The following is an 18,109-nucleotide window of genomic DNA, read 5'->3' as shown; positions in this document are numbered from 1 at the left end:
CTCTAAACACACACACACACACACACACTGGCGGCCCCCCTCTCTAAACACACACACACACACACACACACACACACACACACCCCTTCCCCCATTCGTCTCTTTCAGACTAGGCGCTTCTCCGAGTGTTGGGTTGAATGGGAAAGAACGGGCCCGTCTTTGTCATTAATCCTCCCCTCCTTCGGGCGAGCCAAGCTTCTTCCGGGTCAGCGACAATACCGCCACCCCAATCGGGCCCGCGGTCCCCCATCCTGCTAGCCCTGCGCCCGCGAGGGCCAGGTCGCCACCGCCCGCAGGTTGCGGGAGGGGAGGAGGGCGAGAAGGGCGGGCGGCGCGGGAGAGGGGGAGGGAGGGAGGGAGGGGACAGCAATCCGAGGAGGAGGAGGAGGAGGAGAGAGCAGCCTACCGCAGCTGGCGAGGAGAATGGGAGTGCGGGGCGCCAGACCGCCGCGGGGTGTCACGGCCGCGGCCAAGCTTGCCAAGCGCGGGGCAGGCGCCCGCCGCTTTTAAACCCGGGAGGGCGCGGCGGCCGCGGCGGCGGGCGGATCGCGGCGCGCGCGGGGCGCCGGGCGGCGGCCGGATGGAGAGGAAGGGCTCGGCGGCCGCGGCCAAGGGGAACCCGAGCCCGCCCGCGGCCGGCGAGGCGCAGCGGCCGCCGCCGCCACTGTGCGTCCCGGGCGGCGGCGGCGGTGGGGTCCCGGCGCGCGGCCAGGCTGGGGCGGCGGCCGAGCCCGCCGAGTTCATCCGGCGGGCGCACGAGTTCAAGAGCCAAGGGGCGCAGTGCTACAAGGACAAGAAATTCCGCGAAGCCATCGGCAAATACCACCGGGCGTTGTTGGAGCTGAAGGGGCTGCTGCCGGCGCCCGGGGAGCAGGAGCGGGACTCGCGCGCGGCCTCCCCGCCCGGGGCCCCAAACCCCGGCCGCCTCTCGGAGGAGCAGAGCAAGACAGTGGAAGCCATCGAGATCGACTGCTACAACAGCCTGGCAGGTGAGCCGCGCCGCGCCGCGCCCGGCCCCTCCTCCCCTGCCTGCCCGCCCGCCCCCCGCCCCCCCGCCCGGCGCCCGGCGAGGCGCCCTGGCCCTCGGGTCCCAGCCGACCGCTGCGGCGCGCCCGCGCTGCCCACTTCCCCGCTGGCACCGTGCTGCCCCGGGAAGGAGGACCCGGGAGGGGGGTGCTTTGGAAAAAGTGACTTTTAGGATTACACCTCCCAAAACTCGTTGTCATCCTGTGTCCCTTCCCCCTCATCCATCGTAAATCTCACCTAAAAATAACTGGACAGACAGAAGGAGCCCCGGCTGGCCTGGTGGCGGTTGCTGTTGCTACTGCTCACCAGTGGACCTGGGTCCAAATGCGGGAAGTAGCGCCCAGGGAGGGCACCCGCACCCACCGCATGCCCAGTGGCCGCTTTCCTCAGGTATCATTGGCACCAGAGCTCGCCCTCACCTTGCCCTCAACTGACAGCATCCCGATGGGTAAAGTCCTTCCTGCCCCAAGTTCCCTTGGCCTCGGTAGCAAAGGGCAGTTTGTCGCGATGCCTTCAGCATCTTGAGCAAAATGGATGCCAAAATGCCACTTCTTCTTCTCTCTGAGCTCTGCTGGGGCCCCCGGTTGCCAGGTGAAGAGAGCGATCTCAAAGGGAGGCTAGTTCATGGTTGGGCTTGAGCTGTGTGCCACATCCCGGGCTCCGTTAGCATTGGTCCTCTCCCAACAGACTGCGGGGCCCGAGGGAAAAGGAGGCCCCAGCAGAGCTCAGAGAAGGGGAGGTATACATTCCAGAGTTCACTTTGGGGATTTAGGTCAAAGTCAGGCATTTTTAAAAATTTAACTTTGCCACAGGAAATTTAAAGTCTCTTTTAAAAAAGGAAGAGCTTGGGTCATTCCAGGCCCTTCCTGCGGGAAGGTGGGAGATGTTGGCAGGCGCAATGGCCTTATATTTGGAGAGGCATTCTGTACTCCTCTCTCACCCTGTTTGGTGGGATTTGGGCACGGTCCAGCTCCTCTGGCCAAATAAAAGGCCATTACTCCTAGTCCCTAACCCTTGAAGTTGCCTAAACTAGCTCAGGACAGTTGGAGCAGAGGAGCTTCAGGAGAGTGACTGGGTGTGGCCTGGGGAGGGTGAATGTGTTTTGGGCACAGGAAGTTGGGGGATGGAAAAAAATATATCAGTAATTCTGCTCTGTTCCCTTTGAGGTGTCTAGTGCCAGACTGACTCTGTGTTCCCATAATGCCATGCCCAGTATCACCTTTAATCAGGCAAAACCCAGCCACTTTATAAATTATAGTTTACAAATGTAAGGGATTAATAGACTAGTAGCAGTTGTAAAAATGGTGGTGCCCATAGCAGTCCTAGTAATAATGGCAGTAGGTAAAGTAGTCCTGTAGCAAAGATGGACTATCTCAATCCATCATAACTGCAGCTTGATTCTCTTTATTTCCCGTAAGCCTCTGGCATACTTGCTTCTGCCTGATGAATAGTTAAAGGGCAGAGTGGCCGTGGGTGGAGGAAGAGGCACTCCGGATCACTAATGCTGTGATTTCAGAGTGGTAATGGAGTCTTATATTTAGTCTTAGCCATGGGCATTCTAGGGTTGCCCCTCACCCCACGCTTTTGGCTGCTGGCCTGTGGCTAGGACTGCCTATCTCCTACCGGAGAGGTGGTTACATTTCCTTGGTGAAACCAAAGATGTGTCCTTGGTCAGGCAAGCCCAGTCAGGGCGGGGCTGAGATCCCGCCAGCTCCTGACCCCCGCCCCCACCCTGCATGCGCTTGGAAAACTTCAGTGGTGAGAGAATGGAGAGTAGCAATAGCAGATCTCCCCTCTGCTGCCTTCTCCAGCGCTCACCCCTTCTTCATATTAATAATTTACTGTGTGCACTGTGCTAGTCACTCTACATACAATGCGCTTTTTAACCTTTAAAACAACTTGCTATAAGATTGCAGAGAAAAAAAACCCTGAGGTTCCAGAGCCATTCAACTCCAAAATCAATGTTCTTGCCATCACACCTTGATGCGCAAAGTCACTGTCCTCTAGGCCTCTGGCTCCCTGAATCTAGTCTCAGGTGGGCTTCTGTTTGGAGCTCTGAGCCCTGGGAACCAGGAGAAAGAAATGTGGGACCTTAATTCAAAACTCTGATAGGACTCTTCCTAAGTATTTTCAAGTTTCAATGAGAGAGAAGAGTACTTACAAGCTGAGCAGTCCTGTCAAAGCCAAAATCTGTATCCTGTATAGAAAATTCAACTGGGAGAAGGGATCCTGGAAGTCACCTAGAGAAGAAGGAGAAGACTGATGTTGGTTTTCTTTGGGATAATGCTTAAAATCTGTTACTAATGTCTGAAAAATCCTAGCTAATAAGAAAGTATCCTTTCTTGCTGGACTACAAAAGTAATACGTACCTCTAAAGTATATTTTCTTTTAGAAAATACAAAAAAGTTTAGGGGCGCCTGGGTGGCTCAGTCGTTAAGCATCTGCCTTCGGCTCAGGTCATGATCCCAGGGTCCTGGGATCGAGCCCCGCATCGGGCTCCCTGCTCAGCGGGAAGCCTGCTTCTCCCTCTCCCTCTCCCACTCCCCCTGCTTGTGTTCTCTCTCTTGCTGTGTCTCTCTCTGTCAAATAAATAAAAAATCTTAAAAAAAAAAAAAAGAAAATACAAAAAAGTTTAAAGAAGAAAATGCAAAATTACTCTTAACCTCACCACCAAAAGACATCCCTTGTGATATATTTCCTCCCTGTATTTTTTTTTTCATACATAAATGTAAACTGTTTACAAAGCCAGGACCTCCTGTATCCTGCTTTTATTCCCACTTACCATTATATGAGAAGCATTTTTTACATTTCATTAAAATATTTTCGTGAAGATTATTTGACATTGCGACATAAAATTTTTAAGCGTTTACGACTGCCACTTGATGGAAAGGGAAGAAAAGATCGCTGTCACTGTTGTCAGAGCCAGAGCAGGGCAGTGTGGCCCAGAAGATACCCAGTTCCCCTTGTGCCTGCTGATAGGAAGGAGACCGCAGCTGCACATTCTTTCTGGCAGAAAGGCCCCTGAGCCTTCCATCTGGGCTGCAGTGCCGGCTGAGCAGCCTAGCCGGCTCCTGGTGGGAGCAGTCTGAAGATGATTGCGCTCTCAAAGATCTGTCCTTCTACACAGCTGACCATAGAGAGAGATGTTTGAGGTTTGGGAGGAACTTGGACTACCCCAGAAGTACCCGGAGGATTAGGCCATGTTGCTAAGGGCATCTCGGCACCTCACAAAAGGCTGTTGTGGGGCTTCTGGAAAAAACCTAGGTCTGGTGGACCCTGGTACTCTTCATGGAAGGCTCCAAGAGAATAGCAAGGGGGCAGCTAGAATGTGCAATGTGCTAAGAGATGTTAGTCTAAAAATTCATTTGGATGACTTGAGGGGGTCACATGAAGCGTGTGCAGGCAGTTGTCAAAGTGCCCATGGTTGTGGTCTGTTCTGGCTTGGAGGTCCTCCTGATTAGGAGGGATCTGGCCAGTATTGCAAGACCCCTGGACTTGATTTTACCTGTCTTATTCTTTAAGGAAAAAAAAAATATATATGGGAAGCATCCCGTTCTTTCAGAATTTTGAATGACTTTGATACAGTGATTGAAAAGATATTCTGACCTGCCTGGGGCGATGTAGGACTCTGATCCTTACCAAAGCTGCAAAGGAAGCATGTGTTGTTGGCCTGTTGATTGACTCCTGTTGACCTTGAACAAGACACAGGACTCCCCTGGGGCCTTGGAATGTTTTGTGCAGCATCTTTTGAAAGGCAGAGCCTTTTGCTCCACATGATTCCTATGGGGCTGTGGTGGCCCCAGCTGGGTGTGATCAAAAGGGTGCAACATGTAATGACTTTGTTGGGATTTTCAAATGACATTCAAGACTCAAATGCCCGCAGTGTAGATGAGTGCCGACAGGCTGTGGCATTGGATCTAGATGAGGATCAGCTTGTGCCTCTATTCCTGGCATACCCTGTGACTTTGGTTAAGCCCCTACCATGTCATTTTACCCATTTCCCCATCCACATAGAGCTACATTTAAGAGATTTGTTGTTGTTGTTGTTTATTTTACCAAAGGGGCAGATAGTATCCACTGATCCTATAAAAAGCCCCAGGACAGCGGTATGACAAGGCCTAGAGAGGTCACACTGGGAAAAGGCCTGGGATGGACATGTCTTAAAGCCACAGAACAGGGCTACATAATTTGTGCAGCCCAGTGCAAATGAAAATAGGGAGCTCCTTATTCAAAAAGTGTGTGGGGGAAGTATCATTAAAGGTGTAAAAAGATAAAGCTTTTTTCCTTTCTTTCATGATCTCTTTCTCTCTCTCGATTTGACATGGTGCTTTTATTTGCTATTTAATGTCAGTATAAGAAAATTAAAATTTTATTTTAAATTATTGGCATGAATTTTACTGTTCATCTTTATATTGTGTAATGCTAGTTTTAAATGGAAATAGGAAAGCACTTACCTTGTATGTTAATTCACGTAAATTACACAATTCACATTTTGTAGCTTATACATGCATATGTAGTTTATTCTTCCTAGAACAGTGGAAATGCTGACAAAACAAACTCAATGGTTTTTATTTCGTTTCTTTCCACACACTCTTTATGTGTGCATTTCCCACCAAGTTTGGCTTTCTACTGAGTAAGGAAAGGAAAAGGAAGTATTCCCTACTCTTAACCTACTCTTTCCTTCTATGTCATCATTTGCAGCATAAGCGGTTGGCTGGTACCGGGTAGAAACATAAGTAAGAAAGGAGATGATGGGGCTTTAGGTCATTTGTGCTTCTTATTGCTTTCTTTCTGTATTTGAAACAATTTCTGGGTTGAATGGGAAGCATGCCTCTTGGGACTGTCAGCATGTCTGCCTGCTTACTTAGTTACAGACCTGACAGTCTTACCTTATACTCAAGCTGGGTCTTGCTGAATTCTCACACACTGTGGGTCCACCGAATTCTGTGCTCATGGGGCATCCTGAATGCTACGTGCAACTGGGGCTGCAAAGAATGGTTGTGCCTCTCTCCTCTGCTCATGTTTGTGCTCCATCATCCCATCAAACTTCACTTACAAAACACAGCTCCAAAGATAAAATTGTTAGAAATTTCGAGGAAGCAATAACAGAGCATTAAATCAAATACAGGGCCTTCTGACTGCATAAGCCACCCACCCTTGAAGTCGCCCTCAATGGGATACCAGAAGCTGACCGGGTAGATACATCTAAGGGGGACAAAATTAGATAAAGACTCTGAGGCAGGTTCTAAGACAAAGGGTACTCAACAGAAATGGATGTGGAACCAGAGAACCAAGCATAAAGATGGATGAATTATAAATGCAAGAACTGAGTGGTAAAAAGGAGATGAAGTCTAGAGATAACTGGTAACCCAGTAGCCAGAAGATAAGTTTTGGGGATAAGAATTGGTCAGAGGAAGGGGAAAGAAGAGGGGCTTCATGCTAAGATGCACAGCCAAGAGCTTGCCCTCTGGGTGAGAGAGCTTGACTGGCCAAGCCATTGTTGATCTGAGGCTGTTCCTTGGGCAACACCTTTGCCAATAAATCTCTGGCCTCTAAGATCATTTTCCAAGAAATGATGTGAGAATTGAAACTTGTAGGATGCTTTCTAGGAAAGAACATTCTGAACGTAGACTTTGGACTGAGTTTCTAAAGTAGATTCTGAAGGTCCTTAGTCTACCTGCAAGGGAAATGAATTGGGTGGATCTTGGCCAGAAACTATTTAGGATGCCTTACAGCCAGAGTCCCTACAGCCACAATGCATGGAAGTGTCCCATCCAAGGCAAGGGGATTCAGCTGCTGTGAGGACCGGAAGGCCAAGATCTAGAGCAGCCAAAAGCTGCTCTCAAAGCTTTGCAAGTTGGGAGTGACCTCCAGATGGGACATTCCCTTCTTAGAGCTGTTCTCTTTTACCCTACCCCCAAGCTGTGCCTTCTCCAGATATCTAGGATGAAAACCAAATGTTTCAACCTACCAACCATCAAGTGCCTAATTCCCAGGTGACTTTGGGAAGTCAGAGGTTCAGTTGGGAACAGAGTTTTCCATTTTCACCAAGATAATTGGTCCTGCCCAAACACATAGCAGAAACCTCTGGCACTAACTGTGGTATCAGACTTAAAAATCCAAAGACAATGCTATCGAAAAATGAAAGGAGTTTAGTCTTCCTGGTGGTATTCATGTGGCCTCAAAATCATTCATAGCAATGTAAAGCTCATTACCTTTCTCTTGTACATATACATTTTCATATCAGTAATAAAATGATGCCATGTCTAGTAGGACCCAAACCAACAGTTCCCAAGTATTTCTGAAAAGGAGGCAATATGTGTAGTGCCAAGGAAGGTTGACTTGATCTAGAAGAATCTCAGGTGGAAATGTATCTAAGCGGATCTTCCCTTCCTTTTCTGCCTTTCAAAGACTTTCAAAGAACACTCAAATGATAGATGAGGTTTACATGGAGGAAGCTCATGGGGCAAATGTTTCCTTTTCCATGGTGTTTCTGTGTGTAAAGAACAAAAGTGAGAAGTGGTGCTAAAAAGCTGTCTCGAGAGTTATGTAATCAAAATTACAGTTCAGATTTGGATGTGACCTCAAACTTTACACAGGTGTGTGAATTTCCTTGTTAACATTACCAACTTGGCATCTAGCATAAGCTTAGGCACTTCCAACATTAGAGGTACTCACCACCACCTAAAGTGACCCATTTAACAACCACCACCACAAAACAACAACTGTAATAATAATAATTATAGTAACAATAATGGCAATAAAGCACCATGACAAGCCCGGTTCCTAGCACCCAGTTGATGTTTCATGAATGTGTTAGAAATGAATGAAAATGCTTTATTCCAGCAGCTGTCTCATATTAAAGATCCAGTAAATGCAATCATTCCATTAATATTAATTGTGCATTTAATATGTACTAGATCCTGGGCATGGGGCCTGAGTTTACAGGAGTAAACATGAAGGACAAGGTCCCCGCCTTTGATGAAAAAAAAATACACACACACACACACAATGCATATATATATATGAACATATAAAATTATATATGATTTATACATATATTATAAATATATATACTTAATATATATAATTTCATTTGATCTCACTTTGTGAGACAGAAAACTTAAGCTTGGAACAGTTAAGTCGCTCACTTGTGGTCACATAGCAGTATATGCAAGCTGGGATTTCTCATCACCACTCTGTAATTCCAAAGCCTGTAGTCCTAACCATTCACCTTGCAGCCTCCATTTTTAGGAGTTTCTTCCCTAAATGCTAAAATTTGCCTCCTTGAAATTTCTATTGATCCATCCATATTCTTTTTTAAAAATATTTTATTTATTTATTTATTTTATTTATTTGCGAGAGAGTGAGCATGTGCAGGGGTCGGGGAAGGGGAGGGAGAGGGACAAGCTGACTCTATGCTGGGTGGGAAGCCCAACATGGGGCTCGATCTCATGACCCTGAGATCATGACCTGAGCTGAAATCAAAAGCTGGATGCCTAAACAACTGAGCCACCCAGGTGCCCCTGATCTATCCATATTCTATCTACCCTTTGAGGCAACATAGACTACATCTCATCTCATAGACTATATCTCATCACCCTTGTAACAAGGACAAGCCTTGGCATTTTTAGGGCAACTCAGTTGCCCCTCCTCCAGTCTTATATTCTGTAGGTCAAACATCCTTTTACTGTGATTGTGCCTTGTATGATTAGGAGTCCCATTCCTTGACCATTCTGGGTGGTTAAGAGGAAAGCGTCCTTCATTCTGTAGCCAGGTCAGAATTTCCCCTTTTGTCACTAGGAAGGTGACCTGAATTTGTATGGACAGAGAGGTGTGAGGAGCTGGTGAGTCATAATTTCCAGTGAGCCTAGAGGCTGCAGGAGCCCCACCCATACTTCCTCCTCTTTTCTGTCCCCCTTGCTTCAGAGCATGCGAATTACAGTTAGGAGGTCCTGAGAAATTTGAGTGGAAGTGTTAAGAGCAGGAATTCACTTTAGCCATTACTGTCTCAATAATTACTTTGTGGACGCAATGAGAAAAAATGACCCACTAGATGAATAACATCTGGTCTTGTCCAAATGCATTATTCTAGACCTGGTCAGTTTTAATGTCATCAGAGTGGTGATACCATTATCGAAAAACATGTTTCAGTTTTAGTGCCAAATGAAGTTGGACACATTATTATTCTGGTCGTGTGGAACATTTGCTCGCCTCACATCCTGGAAAGTAATGTTTGTGTTTTTATGACTGGCTGGTACTGGGTTCTGGCTTTGTGGGCCAAAACCTCATCTCTCAAGAAACAAAAACAAAGGATCCCCAAAACCAGCGCCAAAGAGACCAGCTGGCCCTGTGTCTAGTGGGACACTAACTGAGGTGGACTCACATGACTGCTGGTGGCACATTCACCATACAGGAACTTAATCTGTTCACAACATCCCTGACCTTGGTTTTCCTCTCTTATTAAATGGGTATAATCATGACAGCTTGACTCACAGGGTGAGGGCAAGGAGCAATGTGAGTGTATTTCCTAAAGTATAAAGTATTGGAAGTGTAAATTAGCATTTTAAGTGGGTAGGGATATGTAGGAGGAAAAAAATAGAGGACCTACCCAATGAGGAAAATGCTCACCTCCAATTTTAACAATTTTAGGATAAAAGCGATACTTGGATAGTATCCACTAGGAAAACTCCCTTGATGCGTGGTTTCTGTATTAAATATCTACCCACACTGACTCTCCCATAGTGTTTCAAACACACATACTAAAACAGTCCCCTAAATGCTGGTTGCTTCATAGTCCACACACACATACAAAACACGTGCTTAAAAAAAATCATCTAATGAGGAGAATGCTAGGGGTGCTCTCTGAAGGCTAAGATTTCCCCACTTCTCTTCTGACATCCCTACCTTTGAGAACACAATGGAAGCGTGACTTGGTGAACAAGGACTTGGACTCCAAGTTTTCCACGTGCCGGTGCCTTGAGCCAAGGACTCTTCTCTTTTGGGCTGCAGTTTTCTTATTTACAAAGACTAGGGTTGGATTCCAAGATCTCCAAGGTCTTTTCCAGCTCTTCAGAAAGATTATCTTCATGCCATTCTTTCTGAACTGTGTGGCCATTATACAGAATGGGGTAGTTCTGTGTGTGTGGATACAGACCAGTCTCCAAAAGCTGTTATTACATGAAAAGGCAGAATGCGGAACAGTGTTTAATGATTCCCTGTGTAAGAAAAGATGTAAACTAGCATAAACGTATCTCTGGCAAGAAGATCATCTGAAATCATTCAAGTGAAGCTGTTAACCTCACTTGAAAAGGGGACTGGGCAGAGGAATTAGAGAGACTTTAACTTTTTTTTTTTTAATTATTAGGACTTTATTGTCTGATGGGCAGTTTTCACAGCAAAATGGAGGGGAAAGTACAGAGATTTCTCATAGAGCCCCTGCCCCCACATGTGCACAGCCTCCCCCATTATCAGCATCCCTCACCAGAGTGGGACATTTGTTACAAATGATGAACCTATGCTGACACATTGTAATCACCCGAAGTCCGTAGTTCACATTAGAGTTCACTGTTGGTGTTGTGCATCGGATGGCTTTGGACAAATGTATAATAACATGTATCCACCATTAGGGTACCATACAGAGTGTTTTTACTGTCCTAAAAGTCCTCTGTGCTCTGCCTGTTCATCCTTACACCCTACCCCACAACCCCTGCAACCCCCGATCTTTTTACTGTCTCCATAGTTTTGCCTTTTCCAGAATGTCATGGAGTTGGAATCATACAGTATGTGGCCTTTTCAGATTGGCTTCTTTTTCTTAGCAATATGCACTTAAGGTTCCTTCATGTCTTTTTTTAAGTTTTTTATTTTAAATCTTTCGGTAGTATTTGACTTTTCTAACTATATGCATGATTGCTTTTATTTTTTAAGAATAATGATGACAGGGTTATCTGTTAGAGAAATCATGGGTAGTTTTGCTTTCTTCTTTTTATTTTCCTGAAGAAAACCCACCTTATAAACATGATTTTTAGTGCCATTCTGGATATTAGCTATGTCTTGTCTCGCCTTGTCAGGCAGTAGATGTCGAGCAAAATTATCCCAAGCCCACCAGTTTCTCTTACTATCCCACAGTAGGATTCATCCCCCTTTCTGCAGTGCCTACCACCCGAATCCACGCACAGAGCTAGATCCTGACAGCATGGAACCCCCCGTAGGGGAACGCCCCTCTGACCCAGTAGCATGTTAGTGACAGTTTGAATCTGCCAGTGAGGCAGGGAAGAGAGTTCAGTCAGATCTTGTGATATAAATTGGTCCTGAACATTAGCAATGTGCCTCTGGTGTTGAGGAAGGGATGGCGTGTGTATTCAGTGCCCAAGATCCTTATTGGTCCCTGAATTTCGGAAATCCTGGCCATTGGTATCTCGAATACAGCTGCCCGAGCATGGGAAGGAAACTCACTTATTCACGGAATCTTTACAGTGCACTTGCCATGGCTCCTTATAGCCCAAATCTAAACCTTCTCTGTTCTCCTCAAAACATGGCATGGGAGTAGTGCGAACTGGGGTTCTAGTCCAGAGTCTGCTGCTAACTTGCCCTGTGACTTTGGACAAGTCACATCACTCTGAGCCTCAGTTTCCCCAAATGTAAGCAGTGGGGGTTGGGTCTGTACCCTCCAAGTGTCCTTTCACAAGGGCTGAACTGTCTAGGATTTTGAAGGCCTTCTAGCTACCCGCTCCCCCAGCCTCTCTTTCTGGGAGCAGCCAGATTTAGGAAAGAGACAAGAAACAAGCTCTCTTTTATTCTAGTTTACTGGTATGTGCTGACAAATAATCGTTAAAACATCCCAACTAAGATTTCCAAGGCAACCCTTGCAAATATGGGGGTAAACCAAAACCTCACAGCCTCCCAGGATGGTCAAGTCAGACAGAGGGTCTCTGAAAGAAACCAGGGCAAGAGTTGGAAGCCTATTTAAAATATTATCTGGGCTTCTGGAATCTAAATTGATGTCACCACATATTACCTATTACTGCTAGATCTTTCCAGATATTCCAAAATTCAGACTTTGATTCTGAGCAGGCAGTCATTCACCATCAGAGACGTGGCAATGCTGGTTATAGTAGGCCAGGAGGTCCTGGTGATAAAAAAAATAAAAATTTTTAAGAAACAGACTGCCAGGCTCCTGGCGGCTCAGTCAGTTAAGTGTCCGACTCTTGGTTTCGGCTCAGGTCATGATCTCAGGGTTGTAAGATTGAGCCCATCGGGCTCCATGCTCACTGCGGAGTCTGCTTGAGATTCTCTCTCTCCCTCTGCCCCTCCCCTCACTCTCTCTCTAAAAATAAATAAATAAATCTTGAAAGAAAGGTAGGAAGGAAGGAAGGAAGAAGGAAGGGAGGAAGGGAGGAAGGAAGGAAGGAAGGGAGGAAGGAAGGAAAGAAAGAAAGAAAGGAAAGAAAGAAAGATGGTCAAGGCCAAAAGTTACAGGCAATGGGTGCTGGCTAGGTTATAGTGTCTCAGACAGTTGCCACCCTTGGCCCAAAGCTAAAGATCCCTCAGGAGTCTGGGCCAGATCCAAGCATTTTGGGATGTGATTCTGGGCCTACTGCTCACCCTGAGTCAGAACTAAGCTCCTTGCTCGAATGGGCCTGCACCCTCCGGCTGTGGAGGCCACTGGGTCATCGGGAACATGTGTGGACTCGTCCCTGACACCTAGATAGTGAGAAGGGGTGTCCCCCTGTGTTTGCCAATGGGGATGGGAGGGAAGAAAGAGAACACAGAGGAACAGAAAGGCAGAACACCTGCAGGGCAATGTGGCCTAATGGGAGAGAATTTGCTTAGCATAAGCAGACGTAGGTTTGAATCCTGACTTCCCAATGACTCCGCCATTAACCTCGGACAGATCCGGATCTCTCGGAGCTTGTTTCCATTCAAGAATGGGAGCAATAACACGCACCACAGAGGACTGTGATGGTGATTGACGTGAAATGATACATGCACACATGCCTAGCACGGGGCCTGGCACACAAGAGTCACGTCATAAATGATGGTTTATGTAAATCTAACTCCCACGCCCGGAGGTACTAAGACAGGAAAGTATGTGAGAGGGGAGGAACGAGGACTCAGCAAAGGAGGTTATGAGGGAATAGGGGAAGCAAGGGAGCAAACAGAAGAGGACAAAAGAGCGGTCAGTGGCTCCAGGGCAGGGGAGGTGAGCAAGGTGTAACCCAACAGGCTTCAGTGTGGGTGTTTCCTACCTGGTGTGTTCAGTTGGGTTCCCTGCGGAGCCTCACAAGCAAGCAAGCCACCTGGTGGGAAGGGGCAGTGGAGGAAGGCAAGGCCTCTGTGAGAGGGAGAAATCCAAGGGAGAGGCCGTGAGGCTGGCAGCCTCGTGCCTGCCCCGCCTGCCCTGTTGTGCACACGCTGGTGGTGCCAACTTCCTGCGCTCCTCCCTGGTGTCAGGTGAGGAAAGCCGTGGGCTCGCCTGGGCATCCCGAGAGCGAAAGCACCAGCAGGTGTGTCCCTTGGACCCTCCTCATAAACTCGTCCTTGCAGGTGCACCTTTGCCACCATACCCAGGGCCCTCTCAGGTCTCCAGGTCTTCCCAAGGCAGGGGCCCCGGGAACAGGCTGTCCTTTCCACTCAGGAGACGCTTCAGCCTTCTCTGCACCTCTAATGCCGAGTCCCACCCCTGCTCTCTTTGAAGACATAATGGGCGGAGGGGATTCTTAACACAGTCTTCTAATTTCAGAAGTAAGACATTGTAACTGTAGAAGATATTGCAAATAAAAGAAATTCAAAGGAGAAACTAAAACTCGCTTGTCATCCAGCCATCCAGCCAACTCTTTCCTGTTGGGGTTTATTTCCTTCCAGTCTTTCTTCTGTGTCCATATAAACATGTATCAGCTAACTCACTTCAAGGTCTACCTTTCCCCAGTTTATTTAGGAAACAAGGAGTTTGGGTCCTTTGTGCTGGGGCCACCGCCAGGACCCCCTGTCCCTGTCTCCTTCCCCGGTCCCCCCAGGATGCCACTCACTCTCCCCCGGGGGGGCTGCCGGCGGGGGGCTTCTGCTTCCCCTTGTTGCCCCTTACCTTTCACACCCCCTGGCACCACCACTTGGGGCTGTAGAGTTCCTGAAGGTTATGGGATACACAAGGAGTTAACATCTCAAAAACTGAATATTCAAAATTCTTTTTCTTAAAACTCATTTGGCTGGCAGACTACCAGGAGTTTCTTATTGACCGCTGAACTTTTTTTGGCAGCTTCCAACAACGTACCATGCTTCTCAGACTCTTTTTTCCCTCCTCCAGCCCTTCTCTGTCTCTTAAGCTCTTCCACTCTCAAATTCGGGTCATTTCAAACACAGAGCAGTTTGCTCATCTTTTTTTCTACCTTGTTTGCCTCCAACTGCTCTCAAAGTTTCAGCTTACCTGCTAGAGCAGTTGATGAGGGTATTCTTTAAAAAAGGATAGTTTCTTCCCTAAGAGGATCTATGATGCCTCCTATTACAATTCTTCATCCTGATATAAACACACGTTTATTTTTCACAAGATTCAGGTTGTACGGCGCAAACATTTACCGCCTTTATTTTTCCACCAATATTTTCCACTAAAAACATTTTTTCAATGTCACTAAGTATTTTTCTTCAGCATGATTTCAATGTCTGTGTCATGTTCCATTGTACCTGTGTCCCATTATTTATTTAAGCAATCTCCTCCTGGTGGATATTTTGGTTATTTCCAACACTTGGCTATTACCCATGGTGCTGCCACAGGGAAAAGCCACAAAAGTGCTCTTTCTGTTACATGTGTGCCTGGTAACTAACTTATCCCCCAAAATACCTGGTGACATGATGTTTGCACTGGTGCCATGGAAGGATGGTGGGAAAGGCCATAGGAATAGGAGAGATGTTGCTGGGTCATGAAAGGGTGGCCGGAGAGATGGTCAGACCAGGGACAGCGTTCTTTAAAGTCCAAAAAGAGAACAGGATGGGATTTTGGCTTCTGAGATTTCCCCTCATCCTGGCTCAGAATTCCTGCCAATAAGCAGGAACATGTGTCTTGCTTAGCCAGAGCCAGCAAGATAAAGCTAATTTCGGACAATGGGTTTCTTCTGTTGCTGGGTATGTACTCATCATCACATTCCCAATGGCCCAGCTGGCCCCGCCAAATTCCACTTGCAACCCAACAAAGGAGTGTTAATGTAGACTCAATAAGCAGTAATCCTGTCCTACTTTCTTCCTACTACTCCTTTCCCTCTCTGCGTCTATCATAATGAGGTCAAGAGGGAGAGTTAGGGGACCACCAGGGATTGGCGGGGTGGATAACTTGTAAGCCTGCTGCCAGAGCACCCAGGTGCTTCCCTCACAAACAGTGGCCTGTGACAGGCACCAACAACCTGAACTGACCTCAGGCTTTGGTGTTACAACTCTGGGTGGAGCAGATTCTGATATCCCTTAAAGGACTGTCAACATGAGCCTGCAACGTATAGGATTTTTGATGGGTTTTTCACCTTGGCTCTCTCACCTGCCACTTTGCCATCGCAGTGCTGACCAAGAAAGGGTGAAAAAGAAGAGTATCAGCTCCTCGAAGATATCGATATCTTTTCAGCACTCTCCGTTTTCCTTACGAAGCCCCAGGCACAGGCCATGATAAATGAATCTTTATCGAATAAGTTTACTAAGAGCCTCTGCCCAACACTGTGTGGCCATGGCGAGAGGGATGCAGCATCCCTTGTTCACGCAGCCCTTGACCTCTGGGGATATCCACATGAAGAACTCAAAGGGTAGGCAAAGCAGACGTCTCCAAAAACAGTGTTGCTAACACAAAGCAAACAAAAGGACCGTTGGCAGCGTTTGTGTGACTCAAATGCAAGCATATGCTGGATTGGAAAGGCAGGTCAGAAGTGAATGTGAATGGAATCATAGGAGGTTTAGTCCACTAGACAGAGTCACACGACTCCTGCCAGTGGGAGCTGTGGCATCAGTTGCAGGGAGAGCTCTTGTCTGGGCGCCAGGCAGAGCAAGTCTCGTGTGGATAGATACTGCTGTCTTCCTGCTGCTAGAGCTTCCCAGTGCCTTGGACTCAGAAGAGACCTTTAGAGGTCATGGAGTCCAGGTTTCCACTCTTTACCACCAGCTCAGCTGGAGTGGAACCAACATGGGACTTGGGTTTAGATAACCCTGGTTCTTTCCTTACAAGTCAGATGGCCTTAGCAAGTCACTTAACCTCCTTAAACCTCAGCTTCTGGAAGCAGAGCTAATAATACCTATTTCCCACAGTCATCATGAAGGTCAAGTGAGTTGTTAAACAATATATAAATGCTAGGTATTGCTACTTATTGAGCATACCATGTGTGCAAGCCACAGTGATGCCATTTTGCTGTGTGGGGATTTAAAGATGCCCCACACAAGGGTGCCTGGGTGGCTCAGCCCGTTAAATGTCTGACTCTTGATCTCAGTTCAGGTCTTGATCTCAAGGTCATGGGTGCAAGCCCCACGTTGGGCTCCATGGTGGAGCCTACTTAAAAAACAAACAAAAAGATGCCCTGCAGATGCTTGTCTGGAAGGGCAAAGAAGACATGTTTCGTGAATAACTGCAGTGATGGGCATGATCTGAGTATGTGGCTGTGAAAAATAATTTTATTCTTTGGAACACTAAAGGGTCAATTTGATGATTGCACCTATAGATCTGACCTCATTGAAAAAGACCACCCAACATGAAACCATTACCATCAGGTACTAGAAAAACAATAATTTCCCAGCAAGTTAGAAATAGAAGGAAATTACCTGATCTTAATAAAGAGTATCTACAAAACAACTCAAGCTAACACCATGCTAAATGATGACAGATGGAATGTTTTCCCTCATGACCCAGGAATTGCATTCTTGGGCATTTGTCCTATAGAAATGAAAGCTATCTGTGACTGTTCATAGCAGCATTGTTCACAATAACCAAAAAACCAGGAACAGTCCAGATGTCCTTCATCAGGTGAATGGTCAGACGATGGTTACATCCATACTGTGGAGTACTACTCAGCAGTACAAGGAACAAACTATTGATCCATGCAACAACTTGGATGCATCTCAAGGGGATTAGGCGGAGTGAAAAAAAGCCAGCTCCTAAAGGCTTCCTACTGTATGATTCCCTTTACGTAATACTTTGAAATGACAAAATTTTAGAAATGGAGAATAGACTAGTGGTTGTCAGGGGTTAAAGAGGACTTGGAGATACAGGAGGGACCTGGATGTAGTTCTAAAAGGGCAACGGGAGGGATGCTTGTGGTAACGGAACTGCTTTGTAACTTAACTTTGGAGGTAGACGGAGGAATCTGTATATGTGATAAAATGGTATAGAACCAAACACACACACATAAGTACAAGGAAAGCTGGAAAAATCAATCTGTGGATTGTATCAGTGTCGGTCATATGGTCAGTATATTGCACTATAGTTTTATAAGATGTTACCATTTGGGGGAGACTGGGTAAAGGGTACAGGGGAGCTCCTTATATTATTTCTCGGGATTGTATGTGAATCTACAGTTATCTCAACAAAAATTTCAATTTAAAAATCATGCTGTGGGGGTTAGTTTTACAAACACAAGCCCAGGTAAGGGTTGTTTCAGGAAGAAACCTGAGACATATCATGTCAGCCCTATTAGGATAACCATAGACTCTCGATGGAATTGGAGATGCTGGTGGTTTTAGAACTTTAAAAAAAAAAAAAGCCTTGGTGGAAACCTGGCACTTGGTTTTGTTTGTTTTCCTCTTTGATATAGAGAAACAGGTAGGGTAGAGAGTCCTAGAGAAGCTTCTCATCTGGGAAGCTTCCAGATGAGAAGTATACATGTAAAGTGAGCACAATTTTGCACTGTCAGGGCCTCACACTTGTGCCTCATGAGAAGCAGAACTCATGCCTCCAATCTGCCCATTGAAGGAGATGAGTTAAAATGCATTATAGGCAGCTGAGCATCCTAGGAGGGCAGTGTGTATAATGTTTAGGAGCACAGTCACAGGTTCCAGATGGCTTAGGTTCAAATCCTGACCCTAACACTTAGTCACTTTGTGACCCTGAGCAAGTGACTGAACTTCC

General features: G+C 46.7%; 1 protein-coding gene and 1 long non-coding RNA gene across 3 annotated transcripts in view; one reads left to right on the top strand and one right to left on the bottom strand.

Annotated features, from left to right (window-relative positions):
• Positions 1–1,712, bottom strand: part of LOC145723398 (uncharacterized) — a 12,452-nt gene extending 10,740 nt beyond the window's left edge. Inside the window, exon 1 of one of the 2 annotated variants that reach the window (XR_014148388.1) lies at positions 1,446–1,712. This is a non-coding gene — a long non-coding RNA (uncharacterized LOC145723398). Of the gene's footprint in view, positions 1–406; positions 540–1,445 lie in introns of those variants that run through there. The other variant, XR_014148389.1, reaches the window with a different exon arrangement.
• The window catches only part of TTC9 (tetratricopeptide repeat domain 9), a 33,076-nt gene continuing 15,513 nt past the window's right edge, over positions 547–18,109 (top strand). The window contains exon 1 of the mRNA XM_081830319.1: positions 547–989. Within this exon, the coding sequence (XP_081686445.1) occupies positions 581–989 (409 nt within the window). The 5' untranslated portion in view covers positions 547–580. The remainder of the gene's footprint in view (positions 990–18,109) is intronic.

The sequence above is a fragment of the Leptonychotes weddellii genome, chromosome 9 (genome assembly GCF_054177405.1).
Source record: "Leptonychotes weddellii isolate Sample4059 chromosome 9, ASM5417740v2, whole genome shotgun sequence".
Lineage (NCBI taxonomy): Eukaryota > Metazoa > Chordata > Mammalia > Carnivora > Phocidae > Leptonychotes > Leptonychotes weddellii.
This window is presented reverse-complemented; position numbering and strand designations above follow the sequence as displayed.